Source organism: Pipistrellus kuhlii, unplaced genomic scaffold (assembly GCF_014108245.1).
Source record: "Pipistrellus kuhlii isolate mPipKuh1 unplaced genomic scaffold, mPipKuh1.p scaffold_m20_p_1, whole genome shotgun sequence".
NCBI classification, from domain to species: domain Eukaryota; kingdom Metazoa; phylum Chordata; class Mammalia; order Chiroptera; family Vespertilionidae; genus Pipistrellus; species Pipistrellus kuhlii.
Window position 1 is genome coordinate 171,793,997 of NW_023425404.1, and position 24,633 is coordinate 171,818,629.

Consider the following 24,633-nt stretch of genomic DNA (forward strand, 5'->3'; position numbering starts at 1 on the left):
TGCAAGGAAGATGATAATTTTGGTTGGGCAAAAGGTAAGACGGTGGTTGAAATAAAGAAATAAGCCTTTTACACCTATTACTAAACAATCATGTATATGTAAAAACTTACTAATGCTAAAATAGGCACCTACCTAGCCCACCATCTTACCTGATTTCCTGGAGATTTTCCTTCTTTGCAATCTACAAGTTTTAGTTTTTGAAATAGTTTAAGCATATGGAAAAATAAAGAGAGTAATGTAACACGCCAGTGATTATCCAAGGAGTAAAGCGACTAGTATCAACACTCTTTGGCTTGGATGACATTGCAGATACTCCTCAATTCATGGTTTTATATCCTGATATTGAAAGTAGAAAATGTAAGTTGAAAATGCATTTAAAACACCTGACCTACCGAACATCATAATTTAGACCAGCCTAACGTGCTCAGAACACAAGATTCAGAAAACGCTGGCAATATTGGTTGTGTGATTGTGTGGCTGACCGGGGGCTGTGGCTTGCTTCAGCTGCCCAACATCACGAAAGAGTCTTGCACCACATATCACTAGCCTGGGAAAAGATCAAAATTCAAAGCATGGTTTCTACTGAATGCATATTGGTTTTGCACCATTATCATCTTGAAAAACTTATTAAAGTTGATGAACAACATAGACTGATGAACAAGAACAGACCTAAAGATAAGGAGCCATGGGTCAGACTGTTGGACCTCAAAGGGAGCGTGGAGATAAAAGGGAGAGATCAACCAAAGGGAGAGATCAACCAAAGGACACATATGAGCCTAACCAGTGGTCAAGGATAATAGGGGGGTGGTATTAGTGGGGGTGAGGTGGGGATTGGAATGGGGGGTTGAGGACAAATGTGTGATACCTTAATCAATAAAAAAATTAATTAAATAAATAAAGTTGAACCATGGTAAGTTGATTCATTCATAAATGGTTTTAGTATATCCTAAACCATGAGACCATAGGTAATTGTTGCTCACTTTGCTGGACTATCTTATGAAGGTTTCTAGGCTGAATGAAGATTTTACTCAGCATTGGCCGATCGCCAAATTCTTCTCCATCTTCAGTGTCTAGTAAAACTCCCTTCCACATAGACAATTGGGGTCCTATCTTCCTTTACTTAAAGGACTTTCATCATCTTGTTCTACACCACCTCCCTTACTGTTCCCTTTGTCCTAGTGTCCCTGTGTAGTCTGTCCCCAAATACAGTTTCCATTTTCTCATTAGGACTAAATCAAGACAGGCGGGCACTCTGAAAAGGTTATAATTTGATGCTCCTTCAAACCAATTCGTTTACATATTCATTCACTCATCACATATTTGTTGAGTATGTATTTTATGTGTCAAACACTGTTCTAGCCCCTTGGGATATAACTGTGAAGAAAATAGACAAGGATCATTGTTTATCTTCCAATAGGGGAGATAGACAGTAAAAAATAATAATACATTAGAAAATGAGAAATACTGTTTTAAAAAAGAAAAAGAAAAAAAAAAGTAGAACAAAGTAATCTCAAAATTAGGGAATACAAGTGATAATAATAATCGTCCAGAGTACTTAGGAAGGTGAGGTTTGAGCCGACTTGAAGGAACGGAATGAAAAAGGTTAATACTTGTGTGAACAATGGTCAAGGCAAAACAAAAGCAAAGAAGCCATGGTGCGAACAGGCCTGGGGTGCTCCAGAAACAGCAGAGAGGGTAGTGCGGCTGGAGGAAGTGAGCAGAAGCGTACTGGCGAGAAGGTGAGAGACCACAGGAGGCGAGGACAGGAAGCGTGTTAGAGGCTATCGTGAGAAATTTGGCTGTACCTCCAGAGAAATGGGGAGCCATTGTGAGGTTTGGAGACAAGGATTAACCCGATCCTATCTAGGTTTTAAATTCATCACTCTGGTCATAGTGTTGAGAGTAAACCGTAGGAGGTTCTGGATAGAAGCAGGAAGAAGTTAGGAGGCCATTGGTATTGTCCAGGCAAGATGATGGTGGCTTAGACCATGGTAATAACAGATGGTGGGAAAAAGCAGTAAGATTCTGTGTGTGTATGTGTTAAATAGAGGTGAAATAAAACATGAAGCAAAATGAATCCTTTATAATAAAAGGGTAACATGCAAATTGACCCTAACAATGGAACAACTGGGACCGACTGGTAGCTATGATGCACACTGACCACCAGATGCTCAATGCAGGGGAGCTTCCACAGGGGGAGCTCCGCTCAGCCACAAGCTGGACTGAGTGCAGTGATGTTGGTGGGAGTGTTAAGGATGTCCAACTGCCAGCTTAGGCCCACTCCCCACATCAGCCATCAGTCAGACATTCCCCAAGGGCTTCCAGACTGCTAGAGGGAGTAGGCCAGCCTGAGGGACCTCCTAGCCCTGAATGCAAGAATTTCGTGCAACAGGCCTCATATATATATATATATATATATATATATATACATACACACCTCAGAGGTTAGGAAGGACAAGAAGAAAGCAGCAAAGAAGACAGAAAGGAACCCAAGAGGACATGGTGTCAAGTGCTGTTAAGAGATCAAATAAGTTTAGGACTTAGAACTGATAATTGGATATAGAAGTATGGAGGTCACTGGTGACCCTAACAAAGCAGTTTGGAGGGAGGGGTAGGGACAAAAACTTGACTGGGCTAAGAGAAAATGGAAGAAGAAGAATTGGGGGCAGCAAGTAAAGACTACTCATTTCTAGATTTTACTATATAAACGGGGAGCAAAGGTGAAGGAGGAAACAAGGTCAAGAGTGGTTTGTTTTGTTTTGTTCTGAATGGGTGAAGTAACAGCATATTTGTATGCTGATGGGAATGATCCAGTAGAAAAGGAAAAATAGTGACGTGAGAGAGGAAGGGAATATTTAAAAAAATTTTGAATTTGAAAACCTCCACCTGTGGCTTTGGCACATTTTGTCACCATCTACACCATACTTTGACCTGCTTCACTCCTTTGCGTAACCTACATTTTACTTTGCATCCCCTGGCCTGAATAGATACAGATCTCTAAGAGGCTGTAAAACAACACGGAAATAAATTGATGTGAATATAAATTAAAACCACTCCTGCCAGGGTAGACAGAGACCTCAAGTGCTAATTAGAAGTGTTTTTGGCAGGTTGCTCATGCAGACACTATCGGTGAAAACGGACAGTCAGAAGCAATTGAAATCCAAACACCTAATAACAAATAATGTTGTGCAGATTTTTGGGACTTGGGAAATAAAACTTGGGAAATGAGTGATTTATGGGTATGAATGGTGAAACAGCAGTGGGGACAAAGATGTCTTTGCCTAGCCGTGCACTAGGACTCTATTTTTTAGAAGTAAGACATTTACCACTGGACCACCAATGTATCCATAGCCCAAAGACTAAGTAATGGTTATATCCGAACCAGAGAAAGGTAGGTAACTAGTTCATGAAGGTCAACTTCTGTGAAAGGAAAGGGAACTAATATATACATATAATACTGAACAGCTTTATTCTTTTTTTTAAATTTATTTTATTGGTTTTTCACAGAGAGGAAGAGAGAGGGATAGAGAGTTAGAAACATCGATGAGAGAGGAACATCGATCAGCTGCCTCCTGCACACCCCACACTGGGGATGTGCCCGCAACCAAGGTACATGCCCCTGGCTGGAATCGAACCCGGGGCCTTTCATTTCATAGGCCAATGCTCTATCCACTGAGCCAAACCGATCTAGGCAGAGCAGCTTTATTCTTATCCCCACTGTTTTAGCCTGGAAAGATCAACTATAGGGGTTAAATGTGGTAGCCAGTCTCCATGCTGGCTCATGACCCCAGCCTGTTGGAAGTCATTCTTCTCCACCCTGCACTCTGTCCTGGGAAAGTCATCTGTAGGGATTGGTTCAACATGCTTATGGTTGGATTACACCCTGTGGGAGCCTTGGAAGGAAGGTGTGGTGTGGTTGCTCAAGCCGGCTAGGTACCTCAACAGCAGATCATTTGCTCCTATCAAGCTGGGGTGTCTGCTACACTTCACATTCTCTCCCTGTTCTGGTCCTTGTGAACTTAGGGATGATTGTAGTTCCACTACTGCGGGACCCATGCTTCTGCACACCTTTTGTGATTTCCAAACCCCCCTCCACACTTTTGTAATCAGTCCCTTTGTAAACAAAACTTTAAACAAATTATTTTAAGCAAGTTGTGCTTCATATCGGAACTCTGATAAAATTGGTATCAGAAGCAGCTCTAGGAAACAGAGTCACACCGGATTTGGGATGTATTTGGTCATATATTTAGAAGTCCAGGAATAGTCTCATTGCTGGGAGAAACAACTCAATTATTAAGTACTTGAATTATCATTGGTGGTAGCCTGGGATAAAGGGAAAAATGTTGGCTGTAAAGAGCTTCTGAAAGTCCCATGTATGAGAACCACAGCACAAACCCTGGAGTAAAGGCTTGACCCTGGGTCAATAACTATTTTCAACTTGAAAAGTAGCTCCTGGCTTGCTACTGGTGAATACCGAATGCCTGACTGTGGACCATGAAATATTTATGTGATGCAAACTGCCCAGCATGAGCTGAGTTATCTAATCCATGAAACACAAATCTGGGCACGCACTGCCGTAATCCATCAGAATGTGGAAGTGGTATAGATGAAAGTGGGCCCTCATTGATCCAAGAAAGCTTCATGAGCAGGTGACTTGTATTCACAGGAAACCTGTTTTTTGTGCTTCTCATTTAACTCACACTAGAGGCCTCAAGAAGAATTCCCTATCAGACCTGATTTATAAACAGATCTGCATCCCGAGCCCACACAAATGGAAAGTCAACAGCTACAGCCCGATGCAGGGGTGCCCTAAGAGAGCGCTAAAATAAAATCCTCCCAGAACTTTAAATACATCAGTTTGTTCACTTTGTCAGGGCAAGAGAGTGTCAGGCATTGCTCTGCACTGTCTCATGGGCAATGGCAAGAAGTTGGCTTGCTGGTTGGGAACATTGAACGAACACGATCAGGAGATCGATGCCAAGGAGATCTGGGGGAGAGAAATACATTTGAAACTCTTGGAATGGGAACAGTATGGAACGGTATCTACAAGATTATCTACTCTGTGGTGTTAGCCTCTTCTCAGTTTCATTGGTGCTTGCTCAATGGTTCTCTGAATATTCTAACAGTGTGTCCCATAATTCAGAAGCAGCTGGCTTGACAGGACAGAGGAAGGATTGGGTAAAGGCTCAATTACTACAACATCTAGGAGACATCTTTCAAAGTTGGACTGGTGTCCTATAAGATGCAATAAAAGTCTTAAAACCAGCAGCAAATAGATAGCCAGGATACGTGAGTAAGGATTGGAATGGCCCCTCTCACCACTTAACTTAATAACTCATTGGCATATTGTTGTTCTCTTTCCCTCTGACCTTGGGTTTAGTGGATTTGGAGATTTCATTGCCATGAGAAAAGAAATCTTTTCTTGGGGCTTATTGGAGGTTGAGACTGCCCGCTGGACATTTTGGATTTCTTGAGTTGGAGTCAGTGTAGCTGGAATGAACGTCCTGATTACCAGGAAAAAGTTGGGTTGTCCCATCCCAAGGAGGACCAGGAGGACTCTGATGCCGAGAGGTGGGCTGCACTGGGTGTGTTCTGTTTGTGCCCCTCTCCCATGTTCCAGGACGTTAGAGATAATATCTCAACAACCCTATAATAATCATAGGTCTTCGTGATTACCCTCTTGCTGTACCCCTGACATTGTTCTAGGTACTTTACATGAATCGATTCACTTCATCCTCACAGTAGTCTTACATGCTAAATATCCCATTATTCTCATTTTACAGATAAGGAAACTGCTTAAGTTGAGTAACTTGTCCAAACCCACAAAGTTAGAGGTTAACCTCTGCCCTATCAGACTTCCCAAGGGGGTAGGCAAAATTGTTTTGTTTTTTGCACGCAGAGTAGTGAAGAGTTAAAGAAGTCAAGGGATTCATCTCAGGTATAGTCAGCCGCACAGCTAGGATTCAAATCCAGATCTGTTCACTCTCAAAGCTATTGCACTCTGCTTCCTTCACAGTACTACATTTTCAGGCGTGAACAGAAGAAAGAGCTGACTGTGAAATGCAAATTCAATGAACATAAAACATCCTTTCGATAAATTCAAAACTTATTTATTTATTTTTAAAAAGACAAATGGCTAACTCAGTAATTTTCAACCTTTTTCATCTCGTGGCACATATAACCAAATTGCTAAAATTCTGCGGCACACCAAATATATATATATATATATTTTTTACTAATTTGATAAAAACAAAAAGAATAAAATTTTGATTCAGTCACACTGGATGGATATTATTGTATTAGCTGTTGTCCTATTTTTATTTGAGAATAAAGGGAAAAGAGGTCAGTGCTCCTGACTAAATAGTCAGGTATCACCTGCTTTAAAAATCCTGTAGCACAGCTGCTGAAAATCGCTGACCTAGCTTAAATAAAAAAGATTAAGCTTGACAATAAAAGTGTAAGCATGCCCCAGATTTACTAAGCTAGCTACTTCTTTCTTGAAATATTTAGCTTATATCTGGACTTAATCCATAAAAAATTTGAAAGCCATATATATATAAAATAAAAATAAAGTAAGCATATTAAAATATAATGTATTCAATGTAAATATATTTATGTTTTATATGAATGTATAAAATATATATAGTAAATATTTTTAAGGACACATGATGACCTAATTCAAAGTCAGTGTGAGCAGATTCTCTAGGAGAACGTGGTGGAAGTCCATTCTTTTGTGCAGTTGCTAGCTGACATTAGCCCTGACCAAGGTGAGGTAGAGCACAGTGGTCATCATTCGGCGACTGAGGAAATTGCACAAACCAGACCTGGTGAGAAGAGCCTGAGAAGGAAAACCACATTGATCGGGGTGCCAGTAACTTGCTTTCGTGGCAGGTTTTCCCCTTCCGCTGGTGAAGGAGGGCACGGTCGGACTTAGCACCCGGTTTATAATAATTCCTGCCACCCTGCGGTGATAGGGGATTTGGAATAGCACCCCCAGACTCATCTAGCGGATATCATGGGCCCATGGCTCTCTAACAGCTGAGAATGCTCTGCTTTCCAGATAATACCATCCAGTCGATTTTCTGTTGCTGCTGTTGCTGTTCCGTGCAGAAGCGGTAAGTCTTGTTTCTGAGGCCAGTTACTTGGCAATGAATGTGTTCTGTTTCGAGTCTTCATGTCTCTTTGTATCGGCTGTTGCCTTTGCCTGGGAAACTCTTCTCCCGTCCCCCCCCCCCCCCCCGTTATTTAAAGCCATAGGTCAAATGTCGGGCCTTCTGTGATCCTTTCTTAATCCTTTTGGATTTAATTGCTCCTTCGATTGTCTTTCCGAAGCATGCAGTTCAGTTCTTTATTTAATACTAGAGGCCTGGTACATGAAATTGGTGCGCAGGGGGTGGGGTGAGGGTGTCCCTCAGCCTGGGCTGAGCCCTCTCCAATCTGGGACTTCTCAGGGGACGTCATCCTAAACCGGCAGTCGGACATCCCTCTTACAATCTGGGACTGCTGGCTCCTAACCTCTCACCTGCCTGCTGGCCTGATCCCCCTAACTGCCTCTGCCTTGGCCCTGCCACCATGGCTTTGTCTGGAAGGATGTCTGGTCTAATTAGCATATTACCCTTTTATTAGTATAGATTTATTTCATGTGTCCTATTTATATGCCTGTGTTCCACTCTATAATTTTGCAGGCAAGAATTCTGTCTTATTCATTTGAATATCTCCTCAAAACTATCGGTGTCTTTATACTTTGGTGTCCAGCAAATGATTGTGTAAGAATAAAATCCAAAGCATGAAATTAGTCACAGCTAACATCTAATGGGAGTGTTCCATATGCCAGATTGTGCTAAGAGGTGTGCATTTATTAGCTCAAGCAACTCTCAAAGCCACCTACGGATTTTTACAATCCCCATTTCACAAATGGGGAAATTGAGGCTTAGAGAGGTTACATTGCTTACCCAAGGCCACACTATAAAACGGGAGAGCTGGGATTTGAACTCCTGTTCTTTTTTTTTAAAATATATTTTATTTATTTTTCACAGAGAGGAAGAGAGAGGGATAGAGAGTTAGAAACATCGATGAGAGAGAGTCATCGACGAGCTGCCTCTTGCACACTCCCCACTGGGGATGTACCCACAACCAAGGTACATGTCCTTGACCGGAATCGAATGCAGGGCCTTTCAGTCCGCAGGCCGATGCTCTATCCACTGAGCCAAACCGGTGCCGGCATGAACTCCTGTTCTTAATTACTCTATCATGTCTACTTATAACAATAGATGCTATGAAATGAGGTAATGCATGTAAAATTAGTAACACTGTGCCTGATTCAGAGTGTTTCATTATCATGTTTATGATTTTATGTCCTTAACGTGGATAGACCAGACTCTGTACTGGGCATGTGACATGTTTCCTCAATTTTATTTCATAGCAACTCTACGTGCTCTTAGCACCTCTAGTTTCCAGATTAAAAAAAAAAAAATTAAATTCTGAGAGGTAGTAACTTTCCCAAGGAAATGGTTAGTCTTCATAATTAAAAAAAGGGAAAGAGACCTGGATTTTTGTACTAGTTTTGGGGTGATCTAGTGCCGTGGTTGGCAAACTGCGGCTCGCAAGCCACATGCGGCTCTTTGGCCCCTTGAGTGTGGCTCTTCCACAAAATGCCACATACCCTAATTAAATTAATAACAATGTCCCTATCTATATAGTTTAAGTTTTTAAAAATTGGCTCTCAAAAGAAATTTCAATCGTTGTACTGTTGATATTTGGTTCTGTTGACTAATGAGTTTGCCGACCACTGATCTAGTGGATTTACAGATAACTTGAATAAAAATAATCACTTGTAACATGATCATTTTTTTTTTAATTTTTATGTCAGGCAAGTGAGAACACAAATAAGCCTGAGCAATGATGAAGAACTCTCAGAAAAATACATCCAGCCTCGCAGGCAGTGGTTCAGTGAATTGAGAAGTAAGAAGCAAGTGAGTATCATCTTGATGGGTGGAAAGGGTGGGAGTCGAGGAAGCTTGCGTTTTTAGGGTCTGCTCCAGTAGATACTGTTTGCTACCATGCCCAGACCTAGTATCATGCTTGGCACATAATAAGAGCTCAATAAACATTTAACGAATGAATTTTCTAGAAGAAAGTGAAAGGAAAAAAAAAAAAAAAAAAAAGACCAGTTAACATAGCCTGCTCTGCCATATTTTGGAAGAACTTGAAACTGGACAGTGAATAGGGAAAAATGCATCCTGGTACTGTCATTTTGAGGCCAGGATTCGTTGTCAGCCCAGAGTTGGGAGAAACAGTGTTCTTAGGAAGCATGGGAAAGCCAAACACAAGCTTATAGCATCTGAAAGAAAAGGGCTGCCTTTCTTTTTCCAAGGGAGAAAAATCCATAAGACAACGTGAAACTATTGGGGAAGAAATCAAGGGAAAAAATATCCAATGTAAAAAAAAAAAAAAATCCAATGCAATGCTGGCAAGAGAATTGTGTGATCTTGAAAATTTACAAAACGCTGAGTGTGTTGCTGGATCTAAAAGTTGTTTTATAGTTGGTCGTTTTCTATGTTTATCATCTTCCGGCTTCCGCTCTGGCACAGCTGGATGGGAAAAGGGGGGGCAGCAGACAGATGCTCTATGCCTCTTCTTGATTAGTACAGGATCAGTGTGGATTGTTGGAACAGGGGCACAGCTACTCACTACTTGGTTTTCACAGTCCAGCAGGAGCCGTATGCAACCATCCAAACGCAAGCCGCTGCCTCCCCTCCCGCCCACTGAGGTTGCTGAAGAGAAGATCCATGTCATGGCACTCTATGACTTTCTGCCCAGAGAGCCCTGTGATTTAGCATTAAAGAGAGCAGAGGAATACCTGATCCTGGAGAAGTATGATACTCACTGGTGGAAGGCAAGAGACCGTTGGGGGTAAGATTGGTGGCTTGATCCTTATCAAATACCTCCTCTTCTATCCCCTATAGACTTCTGAAGCATGAAGAAGGCTGTTCATTGGCTCAGTTTCTCCGGGTTTATAACTTCCTTCTGTGTGATATTAAACCTATCCCTACAGATCCTCATGCATATGAGAGCATTCTAGCACCATGATTCAGCAGTCCCTCAGAAGTAGATACACCTGGCTTCACATTCCAATGCTGTCACTTACTATCATGTCCTTTGGGCAAGTCATTTACCCTCTCTGAGTTTCCATTTCTTTTTCTTTTTTTTTAAATATGTTTTTAAAAATTAATTTTAGAGAGAGAGGAACGAAGAGAGGGATAGAAACAAGGATCGTTTCTGCATGCCCCGCACTGGAGATCAAGTCCGCAACCTAGGCATGTGCCCTGACTGGGAATTGAACCAGAGACCTCTTGGTGCATGGGTCAAATCTCAACCACTGAACCACACTGGCCAGGCTTCATTTCTTTTTATTTTTTTGAAATTGAGCTGTAATTTGGCATATAACATTCTATTAGTTCCAGGTGTACAACATAATCTATAATAATAAAATCTAATATGCAAATTGACCCGACAGCCGAACAATGGAACAACCAAATGGATGACCTTCCAGACAACCTTCTGAACGAAGCTAGGGCTGTGAGGGCCTCTAGTGATTGAATATTTGTATATATTTTAAAACAATCACCAGAAGAAGTTTACATAACATCTGTCATATAGTTACAGAATATTTTTTCTTGTGATGAGAACTTTTAAAATTTAGTCTCCTAGAACTTTCAAATATGAAATACCGTATTATTAACTATAGTCACTGTGCTGTCCATTACTTACTCAGGACATTTATTTTGCCACTGGAAATTTATATCTTTTGATGCTCTTCACCAATTGTCCCGACCCCCACAGCCCTCACCCATCTCTGGCAACCACCAAACTGTTCCTTTATCTATGAGCTTTCCATTTTTAATGTAAAAAATCTTTTAGATTTTATCTATATGTGAGATCATACAGTATTTATCTTTTTCTCTGACTTATTTCACTTAGCATAATGCCCTAAAGTTCCATCTACATTGTTGCAAATGGCAAGATTTAATTCTTTATTATGGCCAAATAATATTCCTATCTATCTATCTATCTATCTATCTATCTATCTATCTATCTATCATCTGTCTACCATCTTACATTTTCTTTATCCATTCTTGCATTGATGGATACTTATGTCGGTTCCATCTCCTGGCTATTGAAAATAATGCTGCAATGCAAATTGAGGCCCACATTAGTGTGTGTGTGTGTGTGTTTTTCTTTTCTTTTTTTTCCAGATAAATGCCCAGAAGTGGAATCTCTGGATCACAAGCTAGTTCTATTTTTTTAATGAGTTTTCATGTCTTTATTTATAAAATGGGGATAATAATTTGTATAGGTTCCTATTCTGATTTATGCTTTCTCTGGAAATTTGACATTTTTAAAAAAAATTTTGATTTTTTTTCTGTTAGGCTCTAAGGTAGGAGCAGAAACAGGCTCTTCCTTATTTTCATATGTCTACAATGACTAGCTTTGGAAGTAGGTGCTGAATTAAGCAGTAAGGGGAAGCAGACAGACTTCACTGTGTCTGTTGCAGTAGATGGTTAATGCCTGGCTGGGCAGGAAGGATCCTGGGGGGGTCTGGGCTCTCTGGGAGAGGATGCCGACATTGATTTCTGATCTTTGTCAAGATCTGAAGATTATAAGGGTGTAAATATCAGAAGTACTTATATCACATGTTCTCTTTCTTTCTGTTTTCCTGATTATTTGGCTGTCTTTCCAAATCTTAGTTTAGACTGAACATGTGATAGAGATGTTTCAGTGGGAATAGAGTTATCAGTAGGTTTAGGATTGTGGAAATAGCACCTCCTCCAGGTGGCCTGTTGGCATGATTCAGACCAAAACAACCAACCAACCAACCAATTAATATTGAACTTGAAAGTTAATAAGTGCATACAGTTCTTTATAACACGAAAACCTAAAAAATAATGCCAACATTCTTTGCCACACCTCCAAACCCAGTCTCTTTCTCAAAGACAAGCACTGTTATTCATTTATTAAATCATTGTCTGTGCGCTGTCATGCACATATTGAAATATATGGTATTGTTTGCAGATTTAATGTATCTAAACCTTACCACACTTTATGCATTGTCCTACAAGTTGCTCTTATTCCCCAATAATATGTCTTGGGGATCTTTTTGTAATTTCAAATGTAATTTGGAGGTGTAGGTGTAGAAAAAGGGAAGTCCTCACCTGCTGGAATGGGTGGGTGAATTAGTGTATGTCCCTTCTAGACAATTTGCCATATCTACTGAAAGACGCACATGCGTGGTGTCCCAGCAATTTCCCTGCTTAGAGTCTGTCTTAGAGACATGCCCCTCCTTGTGCAAAAATGGCACATTCAAGTATTTCTTCATCACGTTCCTGTACTAGGGACATGGCTAAACTAGAATATCTATTCTATCGAATGCTCTGCAGCAAACCGTATCTTTGTTATTGCTCCGTGGTTAACCCGGCCCCCTGGTCCTGTAAGTGCCCCCTTTCCTCTCTGAAAAGCATCTGGTATCATAAGACACCTTTGAACTACTCACATTGTAAGTCAGGATCTTACTATCTATTCTATGATATTGAGATTTTAGTTAAATGTGGAAGTGAAAATCCTGTTTTCCTCTTTTAACAACTTCATCAGTAAAATGAACTCAACTTCCCCTACATCCTCGACATTTATAAGAATTGTTGCCATTATAATGCTATAGACTTGGCAAAATTTTTATTTTTGCATTGTCTTTTGTTATAGGAATGAAGGCTTTATTCCAAGCAACTACGTGGCTGAAAACAAGCTAACCAATTTAGAAATTTATGAGTAAGTGTCTTCCAAAATACGCTCTGTGGTTAATCTATGAAGATCAGCTGCATTTTGTCAGGGTATAAGCTCACATACTGGTTTTTTTTTGGTCTGAAAAAGGAAAAGAAAATAACATGTTCTGCAACTCTAGCTCGAGAGGTATTTGATCCTTATAATGGTTGATTCAGAAACTTCTTTTTCTGAAGCTTATTTTTGTTTCAGTTTGTGTAGTCTTTCTTTTTTTGTTTTGACAGTGACAGCATGAGACCAAACACTCGTCCTGCACTTGTTTTACTATGTCTCCTAAATGGAAAATTATTATTATTTTTTTTAATTTTAAGTATATTTTATTAATTTTTTTACAGAGAGGAAGAGAGAAGGATAGAGAGTTAGAAACATTGATGAGAGAGAATCATCAATCAGCTGCCTCTTGCACACCCCCTACTGGGGATGTGCCTGTAACTAAGGTACATGCCCTTGCCTGGAATCGAACCTGGGACCTTTCAGTCCACAGGCCGACATTCTATCCACTGAGCCAAACCGGTTTCGGCTGGAAAATTATTTTTGAAAGGACATTCAATTTTCAATGAGTGGCAAACTGGACTTAATTTATAGACACACTAGTAGCCCTGTGCACAAATCCGTGCACCAGTAGCTTTCTGTGGGGCCTGGCCACTCTGTGCCCGCTGTCCAGAAGCTCTCTGCAGCCCGGAGGCCCATCCGCGGCTGGGCACAGAACGCTTGCCTCCTTGCCAGGGAAATGTCTTGGGAGGTATAATTTAGAAGACGGGGGGAAGGAGGTATAGATGTTGGTTGGGGAAGACCTTTCTGAGGAAGTGACTTGAGGCTAAAGGTGATAGGGGGTACTCAGGGGAAGGAATGCTGTGTCAATGTGGCCTTTGACATCTCAGGGGGGCCTTTATAAGTAGAAATGTTTATGGCTACTTTGGTGTTAGATTAATATCTAATTATCAACTACACAATGTAAAAACCTAGTTTTCAATAAGCCTTCAAATTTAACTTGTAAATCTTGATATACTCTTTATAAATATGAAAAAATGTGAACAATTACCCTATTTCAAACTCAACCTAATTAAACATCCTTGAACAATCAGTCCTATTTATAAGCTCAACTAATTAAATTTCCTGGAACATTTAACTGAGTTAATAAACTGAATCATTCAGTTTTCCTTTTTTAGTTCTTCACATGCCAGACAGGACAAATCTGCAACTGCCATAGCCCTTTGCAAGTTCTCCCATGATCCTGGACATCCAATAAATTAAACTTACATGGTTAATGTAATAAATTAAACACATGTGAATCTCATTGAACCCTAGGTAAATCTAATAAGTCAAGTTCTCTTAACCATGCAAATACTTTTTAAAAATGAGCCAAATTCCCTTGAACTTCAAATGCCAAGTCAAGATTAATTATAAATTTTAAACCACTATGCCTATAATTCTTTAAAAATTATAGACTTTTTAAATATCAAACATTGATTGTCTTGAACTTTCTATGAGTCTGATTTATCTCATTATCTCTGCACTGACTGCTTAACCTTCTCAGGGTTAGGAAGTCACTTACAGAGAGAAGCAGATTTACTTTCTCAGGTGGAAGAGGGTTCTAGGTTGAAAACCCAAGAGCACAATACTGTTACACATTGATCAGAAATCTAAGACAGGGATGGGGGACCTGAGGCTTCCATGTACGCAAGATGTTTGTACTCAACCAGAGTTGGATATGCTGGATTTTTAAAAATACTTCAATGGAAGCCCCATCCCAAGTCCCAGGCCCACATCCTTTGGTATCGGTTTTATAATGAGTGTTGTCTAGGTATGAGTTACAGCCTTACTGGTTTAAAAAACATGCACATCTGTCTTAATTCTGCAATACGTGCCCCAACCTCCTAAGTTATAGTCGTCCAATCTCATTCTTGCCTGTGGAATCCTGCATTATTTTAAAGAATCCTAAATTCTTCCTATACTTCTATCTGACTCTTTGATTACAACTTGGAAATCCTTCTAATGACATGCATACATATTTTTAATTTACATTTTAAAACAAAATAACTTATTTACTTCTATTATTTATCACAATAATAAATAAATGCAAAGCAACAAAATGAACACTGATACGATGGCTGGTGAAAAACATTTAGAAAAATTGCAATCCATCTTAACTTTTTCTTATTTGAAGTACCATTATGCAGTCTTCACTTTTCACAGATTCAATGTATTTTATTGAGCTATAATTGTTATTCTCCTTTTAGCACCCATATTTCACAATTTAGCCAGTGGGGGCCCCTTGAAGCCGATTCTCCAAGTCTTTATCTCTACAACAGGAGGTCTCAGATTCACCTTGAAATTCCCTTCACAATATGAATATTCATTAAAAAGTACTAAGTGATATTCACAATTGGACATCACAGTTTCTCCTATTCCTACTAGTGATAAGTACTCATATTATTTTATCTAGAATCATCCCTAATCAACCCTACTATCTATGGTTCATCTTTTTAAAGGCTCGTTTTCCTGTTAAGGACATTAGTATTTTTCATACCTGACCATCCTAATTTAGTGGCAGCTTTCTACTGCTAGAGGTTAGGGGAACTCCATGTAATAAGATCGATTCCATCCGCAATCAGGTATGAGTTTCATTTAGCCACCATCTGTCCCTCCTTCCCCCCATTATGACTCAGTGAAGGGCTATATGTGTGTTCTTCCTTCCACTGTCCTTAAAAATAGTATTTCTGGTAATATTAAATTAGCTGCTTTTTAAAAATCTGGTTTTAAAATAAAAGTTTTTCCATTTTTCTTTTTCTCTTTTTGATTCTGCTTCCTTTTTTTCTTTCTTGTACCATGTTTGCTTACTGACTAGGTTTTGTCATACAAAACTTCATATTTGAGTATACTATTATTTAATTATGGCAACTGTGTACACTTCTGGTATTCTAAAGCAGCGATTTTCAACTGGTGTGCTGCAAGAATTTTTAAAACATGCACTAACTGACTATTTAATCAGGGGGCACTGACCTTTTTTCCTTCAGATTGTAAAAGATTTTAAAAAAATGACAATAACCAACACAATAATAGTCATCCAGTGTGAATGAATCAACATTTTACTTTTTTCTTCTTTTTTTTTTTCTGTTAGATCAGCAAAATATATAATATATATTTTGGTGTGCTGCAGAATTTTTGTAATTAATTTATGTGTGCCATGAGATGAAAAAGGCTGAAAGTCGCTGTTATAAAGTATAATAGTGACATGTTTTATGCAGAGAGGTAGTAGAAAGATAGGGGCAGAAAAGGGTTGGTGAATGTGAGGAAGGAAGGAATCCCAAGTGGCGGAGCTCAGTGAGTGAGCAGAGAACGAGGGAAGATGGGGCTGGAGAGGGGGAGTGGAGCAGGGTTACATAGATGTTCCATTCACCAAACCGCTCACTTTACTTCAAAGTCACGTACTTGGGAAAGTCACTTAAGTTAGAGTGGGTTTTAGTTTTGGAAAGGTAACATCGCACATACAAAAACATGCAAATAAGAATTTCCTGAGAAGAAAAAAATAGGTATTTTCTCAGTTTGTCTACCAAAACTCAGTGAAGTGTTTATTGAAGATGATGACTTCTTTTTTTTTTTTTTTTTAAATTCTCATCTGAGGATATATTTTTATTGATTTTAGAGAGAGAATGGAAGGGAAAGGGAGAGAGAAAGAGAGACATTGACCAGTTGCCCCCTGTACTCTGTCCGGGGATCAAACTCACCACCTGGGTATGTGACCTGAATGGGAATCAAACCCATGACCTTTCTGTGTATGGTACAACACTCCAACCAACCCGGCCACACTGGCCAGGGTGAAGACGTGACTTCTTAACCACATGTCTTTCCTGGGAACGTCTAGGAGGTTAAATTGTTCAAAATTATATAAGTGTGTGTCAGAAAGCTGAGTTGAGATAATTGAATAAACTTGCAACTAATAAAACTCCACTAAACTAAATTAATTGGCCCATAATAGTACTTTATTGTTTATGTGAACTTAAAAACCCACTCTATATTCTAAAAATCAGTTCTGGAGTAAGCTTTTAAGGCAGGGAAATGGAGCAGGGTGTTTTCTTTTTTTCCGAAGAAAAGAAAAGAAATACACAATTTAAAAAATTATTTTTATTGCTTTTACAGGTGGTACCATAGAAACATTACCAGAAATCAGGCAGAACGTCTTTTGAGACAAGAGGTAATTCAATTTATTCCTGAATAAATCCGAATATTTTCAAAATTTCCAGGAAGGCTGCATTGTAAAGAAAGACCTTACCCAACTGAAAAGTTTTATTGACTTCTGTTCGTTTTAATTTTAAAGTATTATAATTTCATCTTTGTACACATTTTTTCCTCTACACATTTTTTTGATGTTGTAAACTAATTGTTCTTGATATTATGATTTTTAATTGATTTTCATCATAACTTCAGAAACATTTTTCCTGAAACAATTTCAACACCAACATTCTACAACTCTTTCATCTACTCCAAAGTGCATTCTACCTTACAATCTATATTTGGAGGACCCAAGCACCTTTGCCTCAGTGCCAATCAAATATACATCCTCATGAACTGAACTTAGGCTCATTAAAAACACAAATATCAGCCGAAACTGGTTTGGCTCAGTGGTAGAGCGTCGGTCTGCGAACTGAAAGGTCCCGGGTTCGATTCTGGTCAAGGGCATGTACATTGGTTGCGGGCACATCCGCGGTGGGGTGTGCAAGAGGCAGCTGGTCGATGTTTCTCTCTCATCGACGTTTCTGCTCTCTATCCCTCTCTCCTCCTCTCTGTAAAAAATCAATAAAATATATTAAAAAAAACACACACACACAAGAAAAAACAAAACAAAAAAAACACAAATATAAAAAAATACAAGGTGCTGCACCTTCTTTGATCTTTGAGAACAAAGGGAAGAGTAAGGTAGTCAAAATATCAAGCTTAGTCAAAACCAATCATTTAGGTAAAAACTAAACAAAGCTGCGTAGAGTTTAAATTTCCAACTGACGGTAAACATTAACTGTGGGTACACATGAAGTCAAAACTAGAAAGTAGGTGCAAGGTATTTGTGTCATTACACACCACTGTTGGATGTTGAGGAAATCTAGAAATACAAGTGAGAAAGAATCAGTTCTGTAACTGAAAACCCAATGCCAGGAATGGCTCAGGACCCAGGGAGGGTCCAGGTAACAGCTGGGGGCAGGCAGGGAGAGCATGAGGGACACAGACCCAGCTCACCTCTCATCTTTCTTGTCCTCCCCACTCCCCAGAGGCAATCACAGTAGAAGAACATTTCCCATTTTGACCCCATGTTTATGTTTTTATCATAGATTGTGCAATTAGCAAACTGTAGTGTTATTTTATGTGTTTTAAGATTTAATTTAAAGGAGGCCATGATTTTTTTAAACTAAGCATTATATTTTCAATTTTATTCAAAAGGGAACAGGTAGATCAAACACATTGCTTTAACTGCTGTCTACTATTTCATCATATGAGTGCCAGAGGCCCAGTGCACAAAATTTAAGCGCTGGTAGGGTCTTCAGGCCTGGCCAGCAATCAGGGCCAAACTGTGGGGAGACCAGCAGGTGTCAGGGGTAGGGGCTGGCTGCTGGCACCTGCCTTGGCTGGCCTGGAGTCTGTGGGTTGGGGCAGCTCCAGTGTTGAGCATCTGCCCCCTAGTGGTCAGTGTGTGTCATACCAATTGGTCGTTCTGCCAGTTGTTCTGCTGATAGGTCAATTTGCATATTAGGCTTTTATTATATAAGATACCCAAACATCCCATTTCACTAGTGATAGACATTCAAATTGTTTCTAATTTCCTACAATATCACAAACAGTGCTGCAGAGAGCTTCCATGTATGTTTCATTTGATATGCAAAGGTAAGGGGTTTCTTTCAATTATACTCAGAAATAGAATGGTCTGGTCAGGGAAATGTGCACATTTAATATTACTAGATATTATCAAATCGTGATTCAAAGTACTTGTACTAGTTGAATCTCTTCCAGGCAATGAGAAAACTAGTTTCTTACATTCTTGCCAACATTTGGTATCTGCCTGGCATTGAGTAAGAAATTTCATCTATATATATATTTTATAAAATATATTTTATTGATTTTTTTTACAGAGAGGAAGGGAGAGAGAGAGAGCTAGAAACATCAATGAGAGAGAAACATCGACCAGCTGCCTCTTGCACACACCCTACAGGGGATGTGCCCGCAACCAATGTACATGCCCCTGACCGAAATCAAACCTGGGACCTTTCAGTCAGCAGACCAATGCTCTACCACTGAGCCAAACCAGTTTTGGCTCATATGTATTTTGAAATGTGCATTTATTTGATAAACATCTCTATTGAGTAACTTTTCATGTGTCTGTGGGCCAGTGGGCTTTCTCTGCTGCTACATGCCTGTTAATAGTCTTTGCTCATTTTTCTGTAGTATTTTTCTTCTAAACTGACTGATACATGCTTTAAAAATATATTCTGAATACCAATCTTTTGTCAGTTATGTGTTACAACTATATTCTTCTGGTTTCTGGCTTAAAAACAAAACTTTATGCTATCACAAACAGTGCTGCAGAATTTTTCTTATGCAGAATTTCTAAACATATTAATACCAAATTTCTCAATATTTTCTTACGATCTCTGCTTTTTTATTTGTTTATTATAAGAAATTCCTCTCTTTCCTGAGGTAATAAAGGAATTGCAAATTTTCTTTTAAATGTTTGTAAAGATTTGCTTTTCACATTTAGGTCTTTCACTTGGAGAGAGAGCTAGATTTTATCATGTTAAGTGGCTATAAGAGGTTCTTTGGTTTGACAATTTGAGCAGGAAATGGGGCTTGTATCTTGGTAAGCATCTGGGAGGAGAAGGAGACTCTGCCTTATGGACTCTGCCATGCAGTGGGTGGCGCACTTTACGGATGTAAACGTTGGATGAGATCCTGAGATATTTTTCTCTCCACAAGTGTAAACACCTTCAATAAAGCAGAAGCATTTTAAAAGAACACACACACACACATACACACACACACACACACACACTCAAATAAAACTGCCCAACAGTCAAGATATTTGAAAGCAATTCACAGCTTTATTGAGATTTTCCAAAAATGTCAGTCGGGATGCAATTCATAGTCTAACATCAAACTTATTATAATGTTCTTTCCTCTTGCTATATGCCCTTTTGTGTCTCTCGTACCCAGAGCAACTAGAATGGCTCTCTTCATTCCTCTCTTCAGACTCTCTGGTCTCCTTTCCCACTCCAATCCCAACAATTTCTCCCTCCCTCCATCACCCCCACCTGTCATTTTCTCTCTTTTCTTCCAAAGTACAACTCAGTCTGTTCATCCTACTCATCAGCTGTTTGACCTATCATCCTGGTCAATGTAACAAAAACAACTAAATGGTGGTATACAAGGTTGTCAAATGCAGGATTTTGCTTAGGAAAACTGGGGGCAACGTTTGAAGGTACTCATGTATACAATAAAAGTTTGTCCTAAATGTATTTTATTTTATAGGTATTATTTCTAAGCCTGTACTTGTAAACACAATCTCAGGCTTTTGTAGTAAGTCAGGATGGCCTTGGTTTTCATGACTAAGATGTGGGTTTGCCTTCCTTTCTAATAAATGTAAACTTGTGCAATGAACGAATTATTTTTGCAGTCCAAAGAAGGTGCATTTATTGTCCGAGATTCAAGACATTTGGGATCCTACACCATTTCCGTGTTTACAAGAGACAGGAGGTAAGTCACTGTGCCTTCGCTCACTTTAGAAATAACAGCTCCTGGGACAGCCCTTTCCATGCCGGCACCGTCACTTACAGAATGTAAGGGAGAGCCTCGCGTAGGGAGATTGCTAGACTGGAAATTAGGACAGCAGGCCAGTTCAGTTTGTATCCCTAACAAGATCTGTGTGTGGCATTGGGTGTCACTTAAGTTGTCTCTTCCCCTTTTCTCAACCATCAAGTGAGGAAGCTTGCCGAGTTGTAGCCCAACTGGTGGTGCTTTCCTCATATCCCTGTCTCTTCTGGGTCTACCCGCGGAGTTCACCTGCCCTCAGAAAGCTTCCTGTGTCTCTGCCGAGGATGTTCTCTGGATGAGGGAGCGCCTGGTCCCCGGGGCTAGGCTGGACGCGCCTGAGAATGAACATCCTAGGAGCCACCCTCCACCAATGGGGAATGGGAGGATAAGCACCTCGGCTTCTTTGCACTTTAGTGGGACAGTTCCAAGGTGTGTCCCACAGTCTCTCAGCTCCCCATGAGGATTAAACTCCGGTTGCCCACAGCAGAACTGCTCAGCAGTGCGCCCTGTGTTGGTTTTCCTCCCTTCTTTGTCTCACATTGCCTCACACCCCTCACAGGGCATTGCTTCATTCCTACAGCATACTCGGTAGTCAATAAACACGTATGTGCTCACTATGAGATCTTGTTGTCACCTCGACGTTGGCTGGAAGTCATGTTTGATTCTAAGGCTCCAATAAGCCAGCCGGGGAAGTCTCCTGGGATGGGGAGGGACCTGTGTACTCTAACCCAATCCTGGCTCCAGTGTGTAGTGTTGCCAGACTAAGCGATTGAGAGGCAGAGCCCTGTTGCTTAACGCATTAACTTAGTTCCAAAGTGACCTTTCGTGTGCTCACTAATTTGCATTTTACTGACCGTAGAAGCATGGAGCCCACCATCAAACATTACCAGATTAAAAGGCATGACTCAGGAACGTGGTACGTGGCTGAAAGACACCTCTTTCCGTCAATCCCTGACTTGATTTGGTATCACCAGCACAACGCAGCTGGTGAGTCGGGGACTTCAGGCTGGGAGAGTCGGGGAGCCAGGCTCCAGATGGACAATGCATCTTTGGTCTCGGACACTTTACACATATCCCTGCAAAAATGTGTAAGAGCTTGAAATACAACGTGCTTCTGAACAATTCCCTTCAATGACGCTTCTTTGGTTTTCTAGTCAGGGAGCAAGAGATAGGTCCATTTTTTTTTTTACATTTCGGCCAAGTTAGAAAAGGGATAGATGACAGAGGAGTAAAGGCTGTTGAAGTCATTATACATTGGTTGAAATTTACACAGGGCTAAATGTAATAGGATTTCCAATGTCCTAAAGAATCATGCCTCCTTTTCCGGGCCCCCTAAATGTGCTCTCTATTTTAGACGATTGCAATAGAAAATTTGCTCTCATTCTCTGTTCTTTCTTGTTTGGAGAACAGAAAATGTTACACAGGATGCAGCCTCTCACTAATTACATTTTGGTTTAAATATGCTGGAGGCATATTTAGCCCCCACCCCCAGCTATTGTTTGCAATAATTGCTATTTGTACAAACCTATCATCTATGGAAAGATATAGGATTCCAGAAAGTTTCACCACAATTGCCATCACATCTCTGGCCCTCAGCCCTCATCAACCTCTGCTAGACCACTGGGAGCCCATGGGGGAATCCTCTTACCTTAGTTCTATAGAATTTGGAACCCACTGTAACTTTTCTTTTTTTTTTTTTTTTTTTTTTTTTTTTTTTTACTTCTTGTCATACAATGCTATTTTAGATTTTTCTCATGAAAAGTTGGATTGACAAAATAAAATCTTTTTTGGAAAGCAGCCGCTTTTCCATTGTACTGGTTCTAAATATCAGGAATAAATCCAAGGACATTTTTATCCAACTTATGGGAATGGGATGAGTTCTCATGGATATTCCAGGTGGTCAGGGGAGTTTTACTAGAGAGGAAGTGACAAGGTTTCTGAGGGAGGCTAGGGAGGGTTACCTTTCAATGAGGAGACCAGTTTTGAGTTTTCTTCTTCACACTCCTCTTTCCGCTTCCTTCAAAGATAGAGTTTAAGAAACTGAGTGGTTTTGGTGGTGAGGTTAAAAACAAAACAAAACTGAGGTACATCAGGATGTACTGACATGAAAAGATGTTAGTGATAAGTTATTTGGTAAAAAAAGAAAAAAAAAGTACAAAGCAATATATTTAGAGTATAGTTCTACTTCTGAAAAAAAAATACACATTTGCACATATATGTGTGCATAGAGCAACTTGACATTTAGGTAATAATTTTTAAACTGATAAGATTATAACAGACTACAAACTGTTAAGGTTTACCACTGAGGAATTAGACTTGAATGTGGGAAGCTTTTATTTTCTGCTTTAAAATGAAATACCATACACATAACTTTTAAAATAAAAAAAACCTGGAATAAACAATGAAATATGGGACTTGAAAACTTAAAACAATGGCTGCTATTTATTTATTATTATTATTTTAAAAAATATATTTTTATTGATTTCAGAGAGAAAGGGAGATGGATAGAGAGATAGAAACATCAATGATGAGAGAGAATCATTGATTGGCTGCCTCCTGCATGCCCCACATTGGGGATCAAGCCTGCAATCTAGGCAAGTGCCCTTGGCCGGAATCAAACCTGGTACCCTTCAGACCACAGGCTGATAATCTATCCACTGAGCCATGCCAGCCAGGCTGGCTGCTATTTATTAAAGAGAAAAGAAGTAGAAAACAAATGCAGAAACAAGAAAGAAGGGTGATAAGAAGAAAGGCATGGGACTCAGAAAGAACTTATTTATTGCAGATTTACTTGGGGCCAGACCCTGTTCTGAATGCTTTTCTGTATATTTATTTATTTAACCTTCAGAACAATCCTATGAGGTAGGTGCTGTTGCTATCTCCATCTTACAGGTGAGGAAACTGAGGCACGAGTTGTGAGAAAATTTGCTCAAGATCACACAGTTATAATACTTAGTGTGTGAACTGAGATTTGAACTTCCATAAATCTTTGAAAGTGTTGGAGCCACTGAACCTGTGAAATCCAGAGTCTGCACATGACTCCTGTCATCACCTCCAGAAAGAGGCAAATCATGTTACTGGGGAATATTTTGGAGGTCTACTTTTTGAAGAGTTTGTGCATTAAAACCCATGACTATTTTGTCTTTTTTTTTTTTTTAACCTCTGGTGAGTTTAGCTCATGACCGTCCATCTCCTTAGCAGAAGTAATGGCAATGCAGACATTGACAGACTTCTATCAGGGATATAGACTGTCATTAAACCACTGGTAGTAATTCACAGAATAAAAATATTTGACAAAATCTTAAAAAAAAAAAATTTCATGCCTAAACCAGTTTGGCTCAGTGGAAAGAGCATTGGCCTGCAGACTGGAGGGCCCCGGGTTCGATTCTGGTCAAGGGCATGTACCTTTGTTGCGGGCACATCCCTAGTAGGGGTGTACAGGAGGCAGCTGATCGATGTTTCTTTCTCATGGATGTTTCTGACTCTCTGTCCCTCTCTCTTCCTCTCTGTGAAAAATCAATAAAATATATTTTAAAATTTTTCTTTATTGATTAAGGTATTACATATGTGTCCTTATCGCCCCATTGTGTCCCCCCTCCCCCCCCAATGCCCTCACCCCCCTGTTGTCTGTGCCCATTGGTTAGGCTTATGTGCATGAATACAAGTCCTTTGACAAAACCTTCTAAGTTAGAGGAAAGTGTTCGGGTCTTAATTCCTTTTTATGTTTGTTTGGACCATGAGTTATAGAGACCCAGTGTATTGGGGACAATGTTCTAACCAACTGAGCTACCTGGCTAGGGCTCCAATGCTATTAAAAATAAATAAATAAACTACTCTCAAAAATTAAAATAGAGAAATGGTTACACTTGAGCACTGTTGAGTTGAGTAAATTGGTACAACTTTGGTAGGTACCCTTTGATCAGGAAACCACATTTTAAGGAATTTATCTTAAGGCGATAATTTGAGAGGTGCATACAAGATCAATAGTATATTTTATAATAGGGA

At 39.8% G+C, this 24,633-nt stretch overlaps 1 protein-coding gene across 1 annotated transcript in view; it reads left to right on the top strand.

Annotated features, from left to right (window-relative positions):
- Window positions 1-24,633, top strand: part of LOC118707136 (tyrosine-protein kinase TXK) — a 57,497-nt gene that overhangs the window by 15,351 nt on the left and 17,513 nt on the right. Inside the window, exons 2-8 of the mRNA XM_036417056.2 lie at window positions 7,061-7,115; window positions 8,870-8,972; window positions 9,707-9,912; window positions 12,757-12,822; window positions 16,975-17,029; window positions 20,492-20,571; window positions 21,488-21,615. Coding sequence (XP_036272949.1) covers window positions 7,061-7,115; window positions 8,870-8,972; window positions 9,707-9,912; window positions 12,757-12,822; window positions 16,975-17,029; window positions 20,492-20,571; window positions 21,488-21,615 — 693 coding nt within the window. The remainder of the gene's footprint in view (window positions 1-7,060; window positions 7,116-8,869; window positions 8,973-9,706; window positions 9,913-12,756; window positions 12,823-16,974; window positions 17,030-20,491; window positions 20,572-21,487; window positions 21,616-24,633) is intronic.